General features: G+C 42.2%; 1 protein-coding gene across 1 annotated transcript in view; it reads left to right on the forward strand.

The window, feature by feature from the left end:
- Nucleotides 1-22,319, forward strand: part of Vps13b (vacuolar protein sorting 13 homolog B) — a 551,580-nt gene that overhangs the window by 449,844 nt on the left and 79,417 nt on the right. Inside the window, exons 40-42 of the mRNA XM_051159473.1 lie at nt 10,761-10,957; nt 16,628-16,803; nt 17,969-18,318. Coding sequence (XP_051015430.1) covers nt 10,761-10,957; nt 16,628-16,803; nt 17,969-18,318 — 723 coding nt within the window. The remainder of the gene's footprint in view (nt 1-10,760; nt 10,958-16,627; nt 16,804-17,968; nt 18,319-22,319) is intronic.

The raw sequence follows: 22,319 nt of genomic DNA on the forward strand, positions 1-22,319 counted from the left end.
GAAAAAAAGGCTAAATGGCAGATACGTGTGTGTGTAAGCAGAAGCATTAGAAATTAAAAACATTTTCATTTTGTCTCACTAAATGGTAGACATTTACAATTAAGTGGAAACACAAAATAAGCAGATTCTGTGGTGAAAATACCTTTTATTAACTATTAAAAGCTATGCTCAATTTATATTATTTTATGTGATTACTGTGTCTCCTATTGTGCATTATAAGTAACTAAGTATAGGAATAGTCTTTACTTTTTAAAAGGACAAGCAAGCCCTAATACAGTTATGACTAGAAATACGTGTTATTGTATAGGAGCCAAGCTTCTTTTAGCTTAATAAAGTTTCCACATTAATTCTGCTATGCACTTGTCCATATTTTTACACATCTGTCACCTTGGCTGTCACTGGGAAGTCACTCTGTGCTCAGATCTCAGCCTCAGTCTTTGACCTCTCCAGCCATTGTTTATCTGCCTCTCTTGTCTTTCTAGTGCTCTCTGTTAGGGGATATACTCAGTCTTATCACCACCACAGCACTGATATAAATGCTGTCTATATACTTCTACCTTTTAATAAATAACCAATACAAATACTATTTGTTATCAAATTAAGAGTTCACATCAGATACTCTTTCAAAGTTACTAGGCACCTCCTGGCGCAGAAGCCACCCATGGGGTGTGCATCAGAAATAACTAGAGGCAACTGGGTCATTTTGAAGTTGCTCGAAGTAGTGAAAGGCAAAATAAACAGTAAACTAATCATGAAGCTCACGAGGAAAACCTGGCTAATGGGAGACCCACGCAGTTCCAGTGCTTTCTTTCCTCTTGCATACATCTGTTCCCGTGCACAGGACAGTGTGCACACTCAGGAACAACTTGATAGGACCCACACTCTGACCTCAATCCTTAAGGCTCTGTGTAAGGATGTGGAGGCTAACGTAGAGTTGAAGGTATGCCCATGCAAGTTCAAGGAACTTTTAGCAAAAACCTAGAGGCTTATTGGTACCCAGTCTTTAAGGGCATTTCTGCTGAATCATGAAGAACCAGTAAGCTAGCCAAGCAGAGACTCTAATGCCTGTACAGATGTATTAGTCAGTTTTCCACTATTGTAATGAAATAACAGAGGCAGACCATTTATAGAAATAATACTTTTTACCTAGATCACAGTTTTGGAGGCTCAAGGGTATAATGCTAGCATTTACTCAGGTTATTGTGAGGACTCAGGTGCTCACATCTTAATACAGAAATTCAAGAAAGAGTGAAGGCCAGCATAAGGTTTCCATAGCAACCCTATCCTTTTGAAGGCACTCCAGTGACTTAAGGACCATGCTCCACATGTTGAAGGTTCAGCAGCTTTACATCATCACACAGGGGACCAGGGTCTCTATACATAAAACCTTACAGGGACAAGCGACATCCACAGCACAGCACACAAAGGCTGCAGACCTCACAAGTGTGCAGTGGGGATGATGAGAGGCCGTGTGGAGGGCCAGGTCTGATTCTCACAGTTGGTGCTAGTTATTAGTATTTAAAATCTTTTAAAAAATGAAAACTGCAGAGATAAGAAAGTATGGCGCACAGACTGAAGGTGAAAGCAGTCGATAAACCCTGTCTCTGAGGAAACCCTAGATGAACACTTGAGGGAGGGGAGAGGGGGAAGGGAAAAGGGGGGGAAGGGGATGGAGGGGAAGGGAGGGGAGGGAGGGGAGCGGAATGGCAAAACTGACTATGTATTGTACATTCATTTTGCTTCCAAAGAATCTACTTTTAAAAAAAAATCCCAAAAGTACATAAAAACTCATAATGGCTGTGACTACATGCACAAGACTAGTGCAAGGGCAAACCAACCAAACACCCAGCGTGGATAGGGGAGAGGCTCGTGAAATCTCACCCTTCATAGGTAAAGGATGATTAGCTTCGTAATTTATGAGTGTTCAGTGGGGGGGGGGGGGATCAGTGTTCTTCAGGAATACAGCCCAGTTCCCCATGCTTCAGTAAACAGTCCTACACCCATGCACATGTATACAGCACCAAATGTTAAGTGCACTCAGTAGATTTAAGAGAGAGGACACACACAAGAAGTTAAGAGAAACGTGGTAGGAGATAGGAAAAAAAATTGGAGAGGAGAGACTGGGGGGTGGATTTGCTCAAAATAGACATGTATGTGAGAAATCCTCAAAAAAAAGAAACAAAAGTGTGACTGGTAAATGACGTATAAAAATATTCTGTTTTTCTTCTTTAAACAATGAATGAGCATAGTTTTTATAGCCATTGACTGTGCATCTCTGAGCAAGTTCCCTGACTTATATCAGCCACAGTTAACTCACCTGTAAATGCAAATACTTCCCTCACTAAGCTAATACATAAGAACAGTAGCAACCGCAAGATGGCTCAGTGAGCAGAGGAGCTTCAGGACGGGCTGACAACCTGAGTTTCCTTCCTGGGTTTTGCAAATTAGGAGAGACTGACCCCTGAGCAATGTACTCTGACCTCCACACTGTCACGCCTACACACACACACTCAAAGAAGAAAAGTGTGAATTGAAAAGAGAGGTGTGCTCTCTCACCATATTTTCCTTCTGTTGTGATCATCAATAACTGAGTTGGGAATGGAAACGGCTTTGGTGCCCACTAACCAATCCTACATGCTCATCACTGTTGTGACAGGACAAAGGGAAGACAACGGAGGCAGAGGCCTGGGCCTGAGCTGCCCAGTTTCTCCTGTCTACCTGGCAGCCCAGGTGTACAAGAAAGGCATCCCTTTACCTCGGTGCTGTAGTGAGCCCACAGAGAGGTAGCTGACTCAAGTCAGCAGCCACTGCACAAAGAAATGGGAGCTGTTCATCACGAGGACAGATGGGGAACTGTAACTGCTAATAGTCTTGGCAGCACTAGTAAGTAATAAAAACAAATTAAGTGCCAAAATATTCTTTGTACCAAAAATATTTTTAAATGGCCAACACACATGCAAATCTTCCCAAATTAGCCATCAAGTGGAAACAAATTGTGGAATAACATTTTCAGAGCATAAATAGATGTGCTTTTACCAGCTGGCAGATATACAGCCTAAAACATATTCATATACAAAGGCCACATATGCTTAAAGTGCAGTTTATTTTGTATGGCTGGCTAATTTTTTAGGTCCTGTCATATAGTGAATAGAAAAACAAAATGTAATAAAAAATATATAATCTTGACAGTCATTTGAAATGTACCATGTGTTACGTGTGGAATGTCTTCCAGTGAGACCAATTTACTTGTTCCCACTGAGATCTCATGACTCAGTACTAGATAGTCAGACTTTCTAAACTATTTTTTGGCAACCAGACTTTCTTGGAAGAGTCATTTCTTTCAAGTTATTCAGCAAGGCATTAGTAATCAATCCTCGGTTATAGATCCATAACTAAAAAGCGTTCGCATGGTCTCTTTCAAACCTAAAAGCTCATACTAAAATTATTTCAAGTAGATCACACAACAGAGCCAACTCTTCCTTGGGAATAATTAATTGCTACCATATGAAGCTGTAAGAACAATGTGACCATGGTCAACTTTTAGTTTTGTTATGTCATTACTTGTCTAGAAACTAGCTGGGGGATGTCAGCTTCTAATTGAAAGACAAAGGAAAATAAGTGAACTGAAAGCAAAGTTGTTTACAAATGGGTTTGATGGCAAAACCGACTAAATGAAAGAACCAGTGCACAAAGGATGTTTTCAGAGTAACACAGCACTGAGCCTGACATCCTGTCCCTTCACTAGTCAACTCCATTCATTAACCCTGGGTGTAGATAGTACAGGAGGATGAGCCGGGGCCTCTCCCATACACCCCAGCTGGATTAAATCATTTGGAAACGTTTCTCAGAATATGTTATATGCTAGCCCCTAAGCAGCTACAGTTTTTAAAAGAAGATTTAACTATGAAAAATGGCTTGCAAAAAAAAAAAAAGTCTGAAAGAAGTAGCTATGGGCTTCTTTGAAAACCACAGCCATTGATCTTATCTCTTCCACGTCAAGACTCAGTTGCAACACCGCCCTTGCTTTCCCTCCTCCCCAGTAACCATCCACACTGAGATTTATCCCTTCCTGTCTGAATACTGATTTGTATCTATTTTTCTCTATCCTCCAGTCAGGTCCCTATTTCAGATCCCTAAGACTCATTTCATCTCATTTTACCCTCCTTACCCAATGTGTTGCTGTCCTCACAGACTTTTCCCAGAAGCCCTTGGCCGACAGCTCCCTGCCTTTTTCTCATTGCTATCAGCATCCATGCCAGCCCACTGTATTTAACCAGGCCACGCCCCTAACTTATCATTTAAAACACTCAGACCTCCCTATTCTCTATGCTTATATCCTAAGCTCCGGATGGGAGGGTAATGCAGGATGGCCTGTGGTAAGTTGTGCTCCACATGGTTACCTCCCCCTCTCCCTCTCTGGAATATCCAGGTCCTTACTGACTGTTTCTACTAGAGTGGCTTATTGGTGCTTCCAACTCAGTTTGTCTATAAAAGAGCTCATGATTGCCCTTCCCCCACGCATACCAAAACTCCTCCTCAGAGACAAGTCATCCTTACCCCTACAGTGGATGAGTTCAGCACCCACAACCTTGACATAGCGTCACACAGTCATATCTGATCAGTCAAAAGGATCATTATGTCCCAGGAATCTCTCCTGCTACTCTGTACTCTGTACTTCTCTAATGTCTCTACCATAAATCTCCTAATTGGTTGCCTTCCCTCCACATGTACCTCTTAAATCCATTTTCTATAATATCTAGAATCTTTTAGAAATGTACATTTTGCTGCATCATTTCTGTGTCCTCCAAGCAGCATTAGGATAAAATTGAAATCCTTACTTTGGCTTTAAAACAATATAGGTTTTATTAACCTTATTTTGCAAAGTGGGAAGGTGTAGTTTACACTAAGTTGCCCAAGTGCTGTGATCTATTTGCCAGGATCAGGATTTTGTTCCCTCTTTATTGAAAATAGATTTTTTTTTCTCACATAATATCTACTGAGATTGTTTCTTCCTCTGCTCCTCCCAGTTCTTACCCACTCCCTCCCGTCTGCATCCACCCTCATTTTACTCTCTGATTTTTAAAAAAACAGGCTTCTAAAGGACAAATAATAAATTATTAATATGGCAATATAAAACAAAAACTAACATCAGAATAGGACAAAACAAACAGAAGGAAAAGAGCACAAGAAAGAGACATAAATGCAGAGATCCACTTGTTCACGCACTCAGGAATCCCATTCAAACAGTAATCTGGAAGCTGTAATATATACCCAAAGCAACTGTAGGATGAAAAGAGAGAAAACATATAAATAAAAAATAAATATAAGATAAAATAAAATCTACACACAAAAAAGCTCTGATATGACATTATGAGACGAGGCGCCTTCAGAGGTGCGGGGGCCAGGATCCCCATGAGGCTCTTCTGTTCAGAATACTAGAATGAAATTATAATGTAAAGATGACCATCTATAAAGGTGCTATCAATAAATTGTTCAGTATGTATTTGGAACACTGAATGCAGTTATCCTTAAAACACTAACAGTGCTCATTTGCTTCTGTTTTAGTGTACTGTAGGCAAATACATCTTTTAATCTTTTTTCTTTTAAAAATTATTCAGCAGTTTCATGTGTGTATGTCGTGAACCCCTCCCTTGCCCCTCCTGTCCCCTTTTCCTTCCTGCTGAAGCCTGTCTTCCTCCTAGAATATCTCCTCCTCCTCCTCATGTCTTCTTTCTGTAAGTGGTCCACTCATGTAATTGTACTTGCCTATGTGAACATGGCTGAGAGATTATTTGCTGGAGTGCAGGCCATTTATAAGTGTCTACACTACTGACAGGCAAGTGGCACTTCCTATCCCAGCAGGCATTAACTGCCCATAGGCCCACAGGAAGGAACAGGAGCCCTTTTCCAGTGATGAAATGCTGGCAGACCCAATCTTGTATCATGTTGGTATATATATCCATGGCCATGGTGAATTCGTGAGCGCGGCAGCTCTGTTGTGCACATAACCCCATCCTCTACCTCTTAGATCTGCCTCCTGATTCTGTAGATGTCCCACTCAGGACTGAGCACTCCAGATCACTTATTCCCAGCACTTCGGCCATGACGAGTTTCTGCATTAATCACTGTCACAGTAGTAAGAAGCTTCTCTGCTGAAGACTGAATACAGCATGTTAGAAGGCAGTTTGACAGAATGACCATTTAGCAAGGCAATATTTTTTAGCTTTCTTCTTTTTAACCTTTTTATTGATTTTTCTGTGAGTTTCACATCTTGCTTCCCAGTCCCACAAATCCCTGTACCTTTGTATCCTTCCTCCATCTTGCAAAAAGAAAATTTAAAAAATAAACAAAACAAAAAGCATCTCATCGTGGAAGCTGTAGTGTGTCACATTGTGTCCACAGTATACTTGCTTTTCCACACATCTTCAAGACAATATTAATAGTAGGTATGCTCCTCAGCACCTCCCCAGGCACAAGCCCTTGACCCAGTTTACAGAACCAGGCTTGAGCTTCCTTCTTTGGGAGCAGAAAAAATGGGTCACTTCCATGACACTGTGCCACTGTTGCACTAGAGGACAATCTTGCCTGGCAGATCCTAACTGCAGCTTTTATAGATAGGAGAGACTGTTGGTAGCTTCTTCTCCCCCTGTTCCCTGAACATCACCTTCTGGCCTAAAGAGAGCCAGCTGGTAGAAAGGATGCTCTCCAGTCATATAATATAAATGTTTTCAACAGAGTTTCATGTATGTTTACTAATGCGTGCCATTAAGCAATAAAAGTAGGACACATAACTGGAAATCTTGACAAACACATGACTGTCATATGGTGGAACCTATTTCTATAGTAGTTTTCTGTTGTTTCCAGCTCCAGCCAAGCTTACCAGTAGCGTCAGCCGCCAACAAGCTGGGAGCTCAACATTTTTCTTTGGCCTTCTTCACCTCTTTTAGACTCTCTCCGTTCTTTCCCCTCCATCCCCAATGTTGGGACAACTGGCCTTCGTTGCCTCTGAACAGCCTAATGGCTTCCTGTTGCAGGATATTTGATCCCATTATCAACTCAAGATTGTGGACTGGAAAATCATATTTCTTCTTGTGGTGTGGCTCAGCCCTAGCACACATCTTTAACTCCAGAACTTTCTGTTTATTGTAAACAGGTAGCTCTGCTGTGGCTTAGCCCTAACACACACCCTTAAGCCAAGAGCTGTCTGTAAACAGGAATAAATAAACTTAACCCTACGTCAAGAGACAGAACATGCAACCAGTTGACAGGAAGTGAACATAAGGAGAAGAAAACAGAGTGAGGTGAAGTCTGAAGAACAGATAAAGAGGCACATAGAAAGTAGAAAAGAGGGACATTGAGTTGAAGGGCACTTAAGACAGCATGGAGAAGGAGAAGGGGCTTTTTCCTTCCAGGACATGGCTGAGTAGGAAGGTCAGCTGGGTACTTCTCCGCCTCTCTGAGCTGGCAGGTTTTCACCCCATCATTGGCTCCTGAGTCTTCTTGATAAAAATCAAACAGTTGGGACATTTATTTAAATGACAGCTTTCCATCCTGCTTCCAGCTTAGGCCGTCCCAGCCATATGCTGATTCCGTGAGAACTGACTGCTGTTCTTTCCTTCTGATTCCCACTATGACAGCCAATTTTCACCAGCTATTATGTGTTAACTTTGATGCAGAACTTCTAGCTCAAGGCCAGAAACAGTTTTTGGACCCTATTGAAGATGTAAACTCTCCACTAAGAATGCAGAATTATACAATCCATTGTCTGAAATCTGTTAGCATACGTCCCTGAGCTCCTCCAGTCTTCCACCGAGGTTCTAAGCACCTTCTGATGCACCTCGTTTCCCACATTTCTTCTTCCCCTATTTGTGAGGCCCTTAATCCAAAGAGCATGTTTATTGCTTTTTGAAAAGGTTCAAAGAAAGGTAGAATTTAATGAGAATGAGAGCGTAGGTATTTCAGATTGAAGACAATGCAGGAGTAAAGACCGAGACAGAAGAGGCTATGGAAACTCTTGCCATGGATCACAAGAAGAGAGTTATTTTTACTTTCCTTCTTGATTTTTGTTTGTTTGTTTGTTTGTTTGTTTCATTCTTTTAGCACAGATTGGCCTCAAACTCCTTATACGCCTACATAGTCCAGGTGACTTTGAACTTGGATTATCTTTCCTCTGCCTCACAAGGGCTGGGATCACACATGCATACCATCATGCCTAGCTAACAGAATCTCAAGAAGCAGTAGCTTGCGCTGGATACTGTGAACATGTTACTTTAAGTTCCCCAAACATATGCGTCGGCTTCAGCATACTCACGCATCTTGATTTCTTTTCTTCCTCATACGGCATCTCTCTCCTCACACATGCATGGTAAGGGGGCTTGAGAGATGACTCGATGCTATCTGTAGTGGCTACTTTTATGTCACCTTGACACAAATGTATCTGAAAGAAGGGGACCTCAGTTGAGAAAATGCCCCTATAAGATCAGTCTCTAGGGCATTTTCCTAATTAGTGATTGATGAGGACATCCCATCCTATTGTAGGTGGTGCCATTTCTGGACTACTAGGCCTGGGTTCTCTTAGAAAACAGGCTGAGTAAATAAGCAGCACTCCTCCATGGCCTCAACATGAGCTCCTGCCTCAGGTTCCTGCCTTGTGTAAGTCCCTGCCCTGGTTGCCTTCAGTGATGGCTCCCCAACTGGCTTTTGGTCATGGCATTTCATCATAGCAGTAGTAACCCTGAGACACTGTCCACGCCTGAGGACCTGAGCCCTGATCCCCAGCACTCATGAAAAGCCAGTGTCGCAGCCCTCAGTTACAAGCCCCACGCTGGAAGGCAGAGACGGGAAGATGCCCGAGTCTTGTTGGCCAGCCAGTCTAACCAATCGGTGGGCTCCAGAGTTGGTGAAAGATGCTGTCTCAAAAAATAGTGTGAAGAGTGATTAAGGAAAACATGGTGCTGATCTCTGTCCTTCACATCTGCGTATGTACATGAACTTCATTGTAGGTAGGAGAAAAATATGTTGCTGATGAATGACTAAACACCACTTATTAAGAAAGGAAAGGTTTGCTTAGGAAGTTCTTGTGTTTTTGTTGTTGTTTGGACTCTTTTTTAAAGATCTCATTATGGCCTCAAAACTGCTTTAAATGCTAAAGACAAATTGTAAAATAATATGCCGTTTCTTCAGCCAGGGGTCTCAGAGTCTAGTATAGTCTAGCATATAACGAGCCAAGGGGTGTGATGCTGTGTGACAGAGACATGTACTAGGCCTGGAGATGATGCAAAGAGGGAGTTACCAGCTCTGAGGATGGCGACTTGGGAATGCTTCCAAAAGAGGAAACACATCTAAGTACAGTACTTTCGCAAGACAAATAGGATTGACCCACATGTTGTCGTTTTAAAACTAAAATTTTAAGTTTAATAACATATCCCATGTATGGGATAGGTATGTCATGGGTGCTGTGGGAAGCCTAAGACTCCTAGGTCAGAAACATTACAGACAGCCCAGCGGCAACATGAGTATCACATGTACATTGACTTCCCTTTGCCTTCTAACAAGGGCCATGCGGAAAGGCCCCCGGGGATGTTGTCCTGCGGTGGGCAGTGGGCACAGCTGAGGTGCATGCAGCTTGACCCCTGTGCCTCCTTAAAGCACATACGTGTTCTTCCATGTGTTTCACAGTTGGTTTGTAAGAGCGCTCTCTTGTCTGAACAAATAGTGCTGACCTCTCTTTGAGTCTTGCCTGTCTTAGCCTGTAAGGTTTTTGTTTGTTTCTTTGTTTTGGTTTGGGGGGGGTTGTTGTTGTTGTGGTGGTGGGGGGGGGTGGTGGGGGGGTGGTTTTTCAAGACAGGGTTTCTCTGTGTAGCCTTGGCTGTCCTGGACTTGCTTTGTAGACCAGATGGTCCTCTGCCTCCCAAGTGCTGGGATTAAAGGTGTGTGCCACCACTGCCTGGCTTGCCTGTCAGCTTTTTTATATTTGATTTTTATCAGTGATTTTTTTTCCAATTCCTAAATCTTGTTGCATACATAGAAATACTTTGCTGTTTCAAAATCAAAATTAGCAGCTTTCTTTTACACTTTCACTTTGTAGTCTTCACCGGTTTTTTCATATGAGCAATGATGTCGCTTTCTCTTTCGGTTTTTACTCTTACTGCAAAGTAAATTTTCATCTGTACTTGGCTCTTACTGTTCCTTTAATCTATTTGTATGTTAATTGCATACTATCTTCTGAATACTATAGTAGAAAAAAATATAGGGCTTGTTCTCCATTACTTTCTTTTACATAGAAAACTGTGGGTGTTTTGACTATTGGATGAGTCTTTTTTTAATGAGCCTTCTAGAGCAAGCCAGGTTAACGTAACTGGGAATGAGATACTAAAACATTGTCTTTATACCTTTTTTCTTCCTACCAAGTCATAAGGTTATAAGTTCTTTCAAGGTTTAATTTGCATTTCAATAAGTATATAGCATAGTTTCAATGTTATTTTTTAATTTTACTTATTTTATGTGTATGGGTATTTTGCCTGCATGTGTGTCTGTATATTATGTACATGTGTGGCACTCTCAAAGATCAGAAGAAGGCGTCACATCTCCTGGGGTTGGAGATACGGACAATTGTGATCTGCCATGTTGCTGCTGGACACTGAACCTGCATCCCCTGCAGGAGCACTGAGCCTGCATCCCCTGAAAGAGTGCTGAGTAGTCTCCCTGGCCCTGTAGTTTCTAATTTATAACTTTGAATGTTTTCCTTTGTTTTCCTATAGGTCCCTTGTAGTTTGGAATATTGGGATGAACTCCAGAAGGTTTTTGTTGCATTTCAAGAATTCAGTCTGTCTGAAAGCAAAGTTTGTGAATTGCAGTTGCCAGATATCAATCTTGTGAGTGACCAGAAGAAACTGGTTTCCTCAGATCTGTGGAGAATTGTCCTGAACAACAATCAAAGTGCTACAGATGACCAAAGGTAACACAGAGGCAGATGAGAGGGGCAGTGGTGCTACAGTAGGGCGTGGTCAGCAGGCATCTCTTCTTCTCCCACCCTCTTCCCTCAGCTGAGGTGTGGCTGTTTAATACTGCCCTGTGCCTGAGGAGTAGACAGAGGGAAGGAGAGCTCGGTCCTGCTTTTTGGCAGTCTGTGTTGCACACATGACAGAGCCTGTGGACCCTTACAAAAGGACCTGTCCCTAGAGTGAATAAAATCAAAGAAACAAACAAACAAGAACCCATCATGCTCAACTGAAAAGTACCGAGGACATAGCTTAGCTCAGGGGCTCTGACGTCATGATTAGAATCGTGAAGATAAGCCTGGGGCAGTGAAAGGAAGGTTACGTGAATGTCATCGTCTGGGTCTAGAGTCAAACTTTGAAGAAATATTCATCTTTCATAATGCTTTTAAACTTTAAAAGGTAAGCCTGCAGACACTAGGAAAACTTGGCCAGCCAAGTTCACAGAGCTGGTGTTGGCAGCTGTGAGGGCACATTGGCCATAATGAAACCCAGGAGCTGTAGGCTCCAGGTATTCTGAATCTTGTCTCCGGAGCTTCTTAGTCCACATTACAATTCCAGAATAAACCCATCTCTAGCATTTGCCTGCCTGGCACATTCATAGCCTTAATATAGTGAAAAGTAAGTTCAGCAAACCATTCAGCATGTCTCCTGGTTACTTGCCTTTATGCTTTCAAGAAAGTTTAAAGAAAGAAAGATTGTAAGCCTCAGCCAGGGCACCTTTCCTGGGCAACAGTGTGTGCAGGGGCCCTGCTGGTCTCTCCTATCGGTGTCCCATGGCTTTGCCTTAATGCTTGCTGCTTTCCGTCCCTTCCTGTCTCCCTGGATAACATCAAACAGTCAGGAGGAGAGAGATACCACCCCAGTGCTGTACAAGTCAAGTGGCCGTCTATTTACATAACTTTGATTCTGTCCATGTGTAGTCATCGTAACACTGTGTTGTGCCGACTTCTACTTTATGTTGTAACTAGTGGCAAATGATTTTCCTTCTGAAAGCATCTGTTTGCATTGATAGTGCGTGCTTGTTGGAGCCGTTGCAGTGAAGCAGCTCTGGCTAGCATTCTGGTCTCTGCTCTAGCTTCGCGGTCTCTTCCATTGACTGCACTGTAGCTTTCACAATAGTAAGGCTTTTAACTTTATATAGTCTATTTCCAGGTCATCGAGGCGCTTTAAATTAATTTCCTTCCAATCTATGACCTAGCAACAAATAGTCAATGAAAGCCTGTGTGAGAAGGAGGCTTTTATGAGAAGTAAAAGATCACCAACCCTCCAGGGAGTTTGCAAATGTACAGGAAGATCACTTTCTCAAAGTAGAGGTTACCTCATCAAAAACCAGGAGATTTCAGAGAATAAGCTGGAAACACATAAGTTCATTTTTTTTTTTTTTGAGCTGTTTTATTCAGAGTATCCAGTTAGAAATGATTTCTTGATTTTCAACATGGAAAGAAGTATTCCAGACAAGCTCAGTTCCTCTGACTCTGAAGCATTCATAAAAATTTCTGTTGTGCTGAGTTTGGCACTGTTGAAGTGCAAAGCCCTTAGAGGACAGAAATGCATGCAGCTGGTCAAATGCAGGCTCTTTTCCAGCGAGCTGTTGACATTGCAATCACAGACCTTTCCCCCTTGCTGGGGAATCTTCACATTACCTAATATTTTGCAATTCATCTTATTTTAAATTGTTTGGTATGAGGACCTTTTCTAGTAGAAACTGATATTAATAAAATGTAGTTATAATTGGTTTAAAAATTCAACATAAGAAATCACTATTAATATTGAACTCAAGTTGGAAAAAGCAAATCTGGTCTCAAAATAGAGGGTCATTAGCCAAAGGAAGCAGGGCAATTGGGGAGATGCTCAGCTCTAATCGTTGAAACTACAGATGACTGTTTCTGAGAACACGCTTGCTGAGGTGGAAGTAGCAATGTATGCTCCGTCACACACGTCACACAAGGTGGAACCAAATAGAGCTGCTTCTAGAAGAGGCTTCTGTAAAGCCTGCTACCCACAGAGCAGTGAAGAAAATGATTGCCAATGGTATTAAAGTAAGATATAGAAGAATATACTTTGAGAGGCTACTTTGAAAATTGTGGCAAGATTAAGAACTAGAAGTTATGGAAGACAAGGGGAATGAGGAGAGCAAGAGGGTTCCTTTTATAACGTTCAGTGGTCATGCTACAGTTGATAAAATTGCTATTTAGAAATACCACACTACTAATGAGCATAATTGGGAAGTGAAAATGGCCCTCTCTAAACAAGTGCTGTAGTCTGCTGGAGCAGAAAGAGATCGTGACGATGGATCTAGCCATTCTATGGGTCATGAAGAAACTTCACTAGAAGAGGAGACTGTCATGGTAGAAGTGGTGGCAGCAGAGGCAGTTATGGAAGAGATGGTGGTAGATAGAATGGATTTAGAGGTGATGGCGGCTGGTTGCAACACTCTGCAGAGCAGTCCTGCACCTTACCTGATGGTACAGGCATGGGTGAGCCAGCCTTGCGGGCGTGAGAGCAGGAGAGCTGGGTCTGCCCATTGCTGGACGCACCATTGGATGAGCCAAGCAGGGAAGTGCAGGAGAGCTCGCCCCAGCGGTGTAGGCGCAGGAGAACTGGCGGGCTGACCAGCTCAGATGCCTCTCAGGCCCAGATCCATGGCTTTGAATTTCCCTACCCCAACATCTAACCCATCTATGAACTGCTAGAGTGCAGGAGAGGGCCAGTCCCACAAATCCAAAACTGCAGGATCGCCGTGACCCGGGGCAACAACAGGCTATCTGAAAGGAGTCCACTGAGGATCCAGTATTGATAGTATAGCAGGAGCCAGAGGCCTCCTAACCAGACCAGTGACTCCCTGCAGTGAGCATTTGCAAGTGAATAAGTGTGGACTCAAGGGTCCACTGTGGGACACACTTCCAGAATGAATTTTTTCCTGTGTTGGTGGAAGGCGTGTACAGGGAAGGGGGAATGGGTGCGATTGGTGTTTTGTTTTGTTTTGTTTTTTAAAGAAATGGTGTGGCAACTATGGTGGTGGTCCTGAGACAGTGATAGAGGAAACTATGGTGGTGGACCAGGATGTGGACAAAGGTGGTGGAAATGGTGGTGAAGGAGGAGGATATGATGGTTCCAATGAAGGAGGCAATTTTGCTTGGGGTAACTATGGTGGTGGTGGAAACTGTAATGATTTTAGAAGTTATAATCAACAACAGTAAAATTAGAGTCCCCTTGGGGCGACAGCATTGGTTGAGGACACTCAGGCAGTCCTTGTGGTAGTGGCTATGGTTCTAATTATGGTATGTGTCGTGGGTACTGTGGCAGAAGGTATTAAAAGCAACAGAAAAGGCCTACATTTCTTAGCAGGAAAGAGCAATGAGTTATCAGACAAGTTGCAGGTTACTTTGAGGAGCTGTTAAAATCTGCCGCAGAAGGAACGTGATGCGCAGTCAGAAAAGGCCCTGCAACAGAAGCAGAAGCCTTCTTAATCAGGGCTTCCGTGGCCACAGCCTGTGCGAGCCCGGCCATTGGCTGATGCAGTGCAGGGCCGTTAGATCGGCATAGCTGAGGCCTTCCATGTGCTGTAGCTTTGCTTCTTTCTGTATCCTTTACATCAGGACTAGTGATGATAGTAGTAGGACCAAGAACCAAAAATGAAGGACCCTTTAACTTTTCACTGTTTGCATAGTTCAGTTTTTCTACATTTTAGTGTAAAGACTTTAACAGAATGATGTTTTGAAGGCCTTTCCTTGTGCGTTAGTGAGGAAAGATTATTGTTAATTACTGTCTTGTATAAATTTTCCTAAAGTTAACTATAAACACCTACTGACTTGTGACTTAAGAGGACTGTTAGGTATAAATGGGCATGGCAGGTGGGAAGAATAGATATCTGTAAGTTTTGCTATGTGTGTTTTAGATAATTAGGTTTGGGTAACTACATCAGCATATTTGTGACTTTATTACCATTAAGAGTAACTTAAAATGAAAAAAAATTAAAATTCCTGCTTGTTTTCTTTTGCATTTTGTATTAAATCATAATCATTATTTTAGTGTGTTAGATTTATTGAGTACTAACTGTTAAGAACATCGCTGTTCCACATTTACATGATCACATTAAACTGCTGCGGATAGTTTAGGGGGTAACATGTCTGCTGCTCTCCTCTTAGGTCCCGCCTCCCACATTAGCATTCTGAATTTAGGGCCCAAGGCAAACCAAGGCTACCTGGTTCTGTTCTGCTTTCCAAGTTTCACAACACAGAAACCCATAAGCCTCAAGTCACTTTATTTGTTTAGTTTTTTGTTTGTTTGGTTGTTGGTTTGGTTTGGTTTGTTTGCGGGGGGGGGGGTCCCCATACAAGCTTTTAGAGCAAAAGACTGTAAGTCACTCACTGAACCCATAACTGGCTGCACACTTTTCTTATTTGTACCCTGTACGTTTTGCTGGATGAAACCAAGGATAATTGAGGTGTCATTGTCCAAAATAATGCAAAGGAAGTGTAGCACCGTTGCTCAGTGCAAGCATCTCACTTCCCAAAATATTCAGTTTAGATAACCTCACATTCCCAAAACTCATTATGCTCCGTCTGTTAGCCCAAAATGCTGGTGTGCGTTCTGGTTTGTTCTCCTGTGTGCACTACAGCAGCACATTAGCTCGCCTCCTCCAGGAGATGACTCTGTTGTGTAACGTCTATAAATGACAGTGTGTCGCAGTTAGTTTGTGAGTTCTTTGAAAGCCAAGGGTTTAATTCTTCTGGGACAGGATGCTTTTGCTCTTCATTTTAACCAGACCACTAAAGAATGTTTTGTTTGTTTGAAGGTTTTGGTTTTTGGTGGTGGTGGTGATGGGCTTTGGTTTTTTGCTTGTTTTTGGTTTTGGTTTTGGTTTTTTCAAGACAGGGTTTCTCTGTGTAGCCTTGGCTCTCCTAGACTCGCTTTGTAGATGAGGCTGGCTTCAAACTCACATTGACCTGCCTGTCTCTGCCTCCCTGGGTGCTAAGATTACAGGCGTGTGCATAGCACCTGGCTTAAAATGTAATTTTAAGAAGATAGGCAAGTGAAGAGAGAATTCTTGTGGTTTGATTGTCCACACGACTTCATTCTTTGTATGTGGTCATAATTCCATGCCACATAACACAGTATTCATTGGGTTGTCAATAAATAGAATAAACCACTTCACAGAATCTTGACGTGGACAATATCGAGAAGTAAAGGGATGGGGACACATGTGCGGTGGCAGGGGAGCTCAGCTGTGAGCAGCCGTCATGCTCAGTGTTGTGTGTGTGTGGCAGGGGAGCTCAGCTGTGAGCAGCCGTCATGCTCAGTGTTGTGTCTCCTTACACCGACATGGCACCACGCTGCCCGTAAGTATTGTGAAGTCAGTATAGGAAAACAAAGAATTTGATCTAAGTCACATGAGTGGAGGCTGAAGAACAGTGTGAGAGTTTTCTGCAAATAATCCAAATAGACTATTCAACATAAACTGAGTTTAAAAAGAAAGAACTCGTGTGTGTGAGTAATACATGAGATTTTATTATTAATTATTTGATTGTAGGATTCCCAGTACTGGCTTTAAAGGCCTTTTAGAAAGACATTGTGCTTCTGTGGCATTGGGAAATGGAGGTTGCTGAGCTTCTTTTCTTTTCCAGCTCTGCAAGTGAATCTGGTTCTCAAAGCGAGCCACTCGTAACTCCAACAGCCCTGGCTGCTTGCACCAGAGTCGACTCCTGTTTTACTCCATGGTTTGTCCCGTCTCTTTGTGTGGCCTTCCAGTTCGCTCGCCTGGAGCTCTGTCTTTGTCATCACCTGGACCAATTAGGCAGAGGTATGCTTCATTTCAGCATCAAGAGACACCTACTTAGTACCATTTTCTCCTGGTGCTGAGTGTTCCCCACACAGTCCCTCACTTTTACATGGGCACTGAGCACTAGCAAAGTTACTCTAAAGTTGATCTGGGGCAACAGGTGTGGCCCCGACGTCTCAGGGAGTGTGTCATAGTGACTGTTCTGTGAGTGTGTCATAGTGACATGCTTTGGCATTTTTTCTAAGAAAATTTTCAAGGAAGTTTTTTGGTTATTTTAGCTTCATATTTTACTATTATAGCAATTATGATCTTTTTGAAAGAAAATGCATGTTTTTAGTGTGTACCTTACATTAATGGGAAGTAGATTCCCTATGCCTACCCGATAAAAGATAAACACATTCTCGTTAAGTTATAGGACTCATATTTTTACACATTTAAAAGAAATGTGAGCCAGGCGTGGTGGCATACTCTTTTAATCCCAGCACCAGGGAGGCAGAGGCAGGTGGATCGCTGTGAGTTTGAGGCCAGCCTGGTCTACAAAGTGAGTCTAGGACAGCCAAGGCTACACAGAGAAAACCTGTCTCGCTAAACAACAACAGCAACAGCAACAACAAGGAATGTGAATAAATTTCCCCTATCTAGCAAAAGTAGGTTCCTATATATTCCCAGTGTTACTTGAATAATAATTTCTCAAGTGTTCTTTTTAGTAACAACCCTTTTCTAGTTAATACAGGTTGGATTAGATTTTAGGTTTTCACCCTACATGTAATGGAAAAGAGGGGAGATTAAACCCGAACAGAGCTGCTGTTAAGCATCATGCTTTTTCAGCAAGAACAGAGTTTAACTGCTTTTTCTACAGCTGTGCTTTTGCTGTTGTAGAGATTTGGTGGGTAGATACAGAGACTTAGATGGTTGTCTCCTCTTATTTCTTACTGCAATAAAAAAAATCTATCTGTGGAAGTGAAAATAACCTTTGAGAAATATACATTTAAGAGACCTGATTGAATAAAACAAAGCACCAATGTCAAATGGTACTTCAAAGATTTTTAACATCTTCACAACAATTGTTTAAATTTATTAATACCAAGTACTAAATTTAAGAACAAAGTGAATCATTTAAATGTCCCCCTCAGTTGTTTCCCCGAAGGTTGGCACGTCTTGATTACTATTCTCGTTTCCTTAACAGCGTCACCACAGCACCTGCAGCCATTCATCTCTGATAAAAATGTGCCATCTGAACTGGAATACATGATCATTGCCTTCCGAGAACCAAACCTGTATCTGCGACAGTGGAACAGTGCTTCTGTCTCCAGGGAGATCCGCTTCTCATCTCTGGTGGACTGCAAACTTCTGGAGTGCAGAAATGTCACGATGCAAAGTGTGGTGAAACCCTTTGGCCTCTCTGGGCAGGTTGCACTTTGCAGCGATGGAGTGCAAAAGATGCTTGACTGCACCGTGGTTGTGGACTCAGTGCTTGTAAACTTTGGGCAGCACATCGTTCATTCCCTAAACACCGCGCTACAGGCTTGGCAACAGGTACACACACGCAAGAACCGTTTACAGTTTGGCCACATGCGATCTTCACTATAACACTCTGTGTTATCACTTACAACTATAAATCAAACACAAACCAGCGTATGAAGGAATGAATAATTTGATGGGCACCACTGTATCCTACTCATGACTAGTATACTGGGTGGAAAGTAACTATCCCCAAGAATTTTTCTTGAAGTGCTATGGCTCTATTTAGCTAAAGCTTCAACTTTGGTATACACCAAAATATCTGAATGTCCATTGCAGAAATGAAAGACTTAAATTAAGCCTTCCAGATTCTAAAAAAAAAGCATGAATGAACAGTGGGGTAGAGCCTGGGAATAGAGCAGTCTTGTCTTTCCCTTCACTGACAGTCTGCCCTTTCGACTCACTAGAAAGCACTGCAGAATGGATTCTTATATTCTCAGAGAATTGTAATAACTTTAATAATTTTTTCTTATACCTTTTATAGGAAAGTATTCATATCAACAAACAGGCAGAATAGAAACCAATCCTGGCTGACATATAAGATGGGAGGCTGCCTGTGCCTGGCAGCCTGGGAACAGCCCCACACAATGTCTGCATGATCATGCAGCAAATCCCTCCTGCTTCTGTGCTGGTTTTCATTGTTGCCTCACAGTTAGCCGCCATTATGGCTGAGACAGTTGTCACCATTTTGCGCATGTTCCAAGTGTGAGTGCCCTGTGCTGAGCTCTCTCAGTGGGGGGCACTAAAAGAGGGGGGGGGGCATCTGCTCCTGTAAAGAAGTGTCCTGGGGACAAGGAAGAGAATTTGGGGGGAATTTTTATGAGAATAACGTGAGGATCTTTATGGAAACAATTTTATGAAATAAATAGTTCTAAATTTTTTCAAGTTCTCTAACCTAAAATGTCTATGAGAATTAGATTTTATAGAAATAAACTTAATGTTTGCTTTATATGCATGAAGACCTATACAGGACTAAGGGATTAATTGCTTGACTTGGTATTGCAATAGCAAAGGAAAGAAGATAACACATCTGGTTTATATCTGAAGCCTTTTTTAAGGGCATTCCATGGTTTTCGTGTTGCAAAGGACATGCGTAAAATAAGAGCTAGTGTGATCGAAATCTTTGCAGCTGGTTCAAATAGCAATGTGAAAAAAACTTCCATAGCTCCAATTTCTAGGGTTTTTTTTCCATATTTTGAACAATGCACTTAATATAAAACAAACGTAGAAAATAGAAAAGAATTCTTGATAGAGCATTTTAAACGCAGGGCATGTTTGTCTTAGTGTCAGAGCTTTATAGGTGGACTCATGTCTAACAGCTACTGCAAAATGCCTTCAAAATACCAGTTTTCTTACAAGGAAAAAAATGTTCTCCTAGACACAGCTATACACATAAATAAAATATGGTACATAAATGTTTAAATGTTTTAAACCACATCAGACTGTGAATGACTGACTGGCTAACACAGTGCCTTGAAGGACTATTCCATTAAGTAGAGCCATGTGTCACACAGCCGATTGCTGACAGGTACATGCTATGAATAGTTGGTTCTGATGTATACTGGGATTTGGCCCTGTTAACATGAGCCACGGGAGGATATGCTTCTGTAATTGTTGCTGTAATTTTCTTGTTTCCTCCCATGTCAAGGGTCCTTGCCACCAGGTTTTAATGTGGTAGACATTGAGTCCTGTGTATTCTAACCTAACTATGAAAGCACACGATTTTGAAATCAGAGGACGTTCGCCATTGACACAGGCTGATAAAGGCTTGTTGTGATAATTATTTCTGTCCTGAATGTAGTTTATTGCCTTTAGAAGGAATTTTATTCTGACTTGAATTTTATTGTATGTTTAATAATGCTGATATATAGCATAGTTATTGACAATGAAAAATGAATTTAATGAGTAGAGCAAGAGATCTGAGTTCTCCATCTACTTTTTAAAATCATATTATTATCAGGCATGAAACAGTTTGGCCCCTCACCTTCAGGTCCTAAGTTCAAACTTAAAAGGAGCCTTTCGTTGGTTCCTGATTGCTATGGTTACAGAGCTCACTGTCTCTCTTTCTCTCTGCCTGGGTGTGTGTGAAATGTTTCTTTCGTGAAACTAAATTACAAACTCAACATCGCTTTCTTTTTCTTTTCTATGTCAATTGTTCTTGTTCAAACAAAATAGCACTTTAAACGGAGGCTGCCCTCACCTTCCTCTTACACCGAACACTCTCTCTGCCTTGTAGATGTCTGCTCAACATGACATGAGCTTAAAATATGCACGAGCCATCTTTTAACCACAAATCCTTGCAACCATTCTGGGACTCAGTGTAGATGATGTCACATAAATAAATATAACAGAATCTAAAACATTCCAAGAAATTTTGAAGCTTATTACAGTTATAATAAATTCCATAGATGAAGGAGCAGTTGAGAAACGGTTCCCTGAGGACCTCTTTAGAAAAGTATAAACAACCCCCTTATGTTCCTTAATTTACATTTTTTCCCTAAAACCCTCATCAGTTTTTAGGGATGAGGAGAGGGATATGACTTTTTTTTTTTCAACCTCCAGCTGGTAACTTAACCTCTCTGTTGAGACTGATCCCAATTCCTTATGAAAACTGGATTCTAAGCTCAGGATGTGCCACTGAGTAAGGCTGGAGTCATCCTTTCCCTTCGTGGCTTGCTCGTGCACGGAAAGGAGAGAGAGATGTTTATAAGGAGAGTTGTTTGTTTTTATTATATAATACTAGGTGGGAAAATCTCATCAAAACTAATTACACACTGTGGCTCTAGTTGATTAAAGGTTTTAAATAAATACATTAAATGGGATTGGATAGAGCAGGCTTCTAGCAACAGCCAAGGCATTCAGAAGAGGAAAAAAAGATTTCTTGAAAAATATTCTTCCAACTGTGGCTGGCAATTATATTTGAGCATAAAATTAGACATTTAAATTCACTTTTAAAATATTTTTCTAGTTTTTACGAAGCCTACATGTTTTACCAATGTAATTATTAAAGTTAGGCTAGGGTGTGGTTCATTGGTCGAGTGTTTGTCTGTGTGCATCTGGCCCTGGGTTCAAACTCAGCATAGTTAGAAAACAAGCATATATGTGTTTTTGTCGTTTGTTTCCTAAGTGTTTATTCAGTGCTCAACAGTCAGGAATTATGATGAGAATTAGAGGTAAAGTTGTAACAGGACGGAGGGTTCTGTTCCTTCCCTCGGCAGCGAGCGCAGCGTCTGGTAAAGGAACAAATGAGCAAGGACGCTGAAGCTAACACGGCATCATGTCCGCATCAAATGGGAAAGCCTAGCCAGGCCTGGGGTGGGGCCCCTGAAGGCTGAATACAAACTCTTGTCCCAACATGAGGGAGGGGGAAAGCGGGCCCAGCAGAAGTGACTGACCGAGGCAGGAAACAGCTTGACGCCTGGCTGAATAACGAGGTCAGAGTAGTGTGAGAGCACCTGGCAAGGGGCCGGCAGAACTGCAGTGCCTGCCTTGCAGCTGAAGACCTGAAGTGCAGCTAGTGTTCTAGCCACAGTGCAGGTGAAGCTGACGTCTGAAGCCCCACAGCAGACATGTTTTAAGTTCATGACTAGCAGTTAAAAGTCATGTGAGAGAGCACCAGTGCTCATAAGTGCTTGGGTCTCTGCTGATTAGTGTGCCTGGCAAGCAAGGTGCTGGACCATAAACAGTGAGAGGTTAAGAATGGATAGATGATTGAAGAAGAGGAGGAAGAAGAAAAAGTGGTGGTGACGGAAGTGGTGGCGGTGATGGTGGTAGTGGTGGAAGTGATGGCGGAAGTGGCAGTGGTGGCAGTGGTGGTGGTGATGGCGGTGGTGGTGGTGGCCGCGGCAGCAGACATGGTGGCAGTGGTGGTGGTCCTCAAGGGTGTCTGGTCGAATGTGACCCATCAGGGCCTACTTACCACCTGCAGCCATAGAACACCCCCCTGAGGAGTATCTGCATGGCGGGGCTTGGATTCTGTTTCCCCCCATTTTTGTTGATGGAGTACTAGGTTTGGC

The sequence above is a fragment of the Acomys russatus genome, chromosome 17 (assembly GCF_903995435.1).
Source record: "Acomys russatus chromosome 17, mAcoRus1.1, whole genome shotgun sequence".
Classification (NCBI taxonomy): Eukaryota; Metazoa; Chordata; class Mammalia; order Rodentia; family Muridae; genus Acomys; species Acomys russatus.